Below are 491 nucleotides of genomic sequence, written 5' to 3' on the forward strand. Positions count from 1 at the left end.
ATGTATGAGGACATCAGGACATGTATGAAGACAGCAGGACATGTATGAAGACAGCAGGACATGTATGAAGACAGCAGGACATGTATGAGGACATCAGGACAGTGGTGAGGTGTGCTGCAGGAGTGACCGATAGCTTCAACCTGGAGGTGGGAGTCCATCAAGGATCGACTCTGAGCCCCTTCTTGTTTGCTCTGGTGATGGACAGACTAACAGATGAGGTCAGGCAGGAATCCTCCGTGGACTATGATGTTTGCAGATGACATTGTGATCTGTGGTGAGGACAGGTAACAGGTGGAAGAGAATCTGGAGAGGTGGAGGGATGCACTTGAAAGACGAGGGATGAAAGTCAGCTGTAAATGTGTGTGAATGAGAGGGAGGCAGGTGGAACAGTGAGGCTACAAGGAGGTCAGAGGTCACAGAGGTGCAGGACTTCAAGGACTTTGGGTCCACTGTCCAGGAAAATGGGGAGTGTGATAAGGAGGTAAAGAAGA

At 49.9% G+C, this 491-nt stretch overlaps 1 protein-coding gene across 1 annotated transcript in view; it reads left to right on the forward strand.

The window, feature by feature from the left end:
• The window catches only part of LOC112450877 (immunoglobulin superfamily member 1-like), a 13,083-nt gene continuing 12,592 nt past the window's right edge, over positions 1-491 (forward strand). Inside the window, exon 1 of the mRNA XM_037976738.1 lies at positions 1-22. Within this exon, the coding sequence (XP_037832666.1) occupies positions 1-22 (22 nt within the window). The remainder of the gene's footprint in view (positions 23-491) is intronic.

This window comes from Kryptolebias marmoratus, linkage group LG7 (assembly GCF_001649575.2).
Source record: "Kryptolebias marmoratus isolate JLee-2015 linkage group LG7, ASM164957v2, whole genome shotgun sequence".
Lineage (NCBI taxonomy): Eukaryota > Metazoa > Chordata > Actinopteri > Cyprinodontiformes > Rivulidae > Kryptolebias > Kryptolebias marmoratus.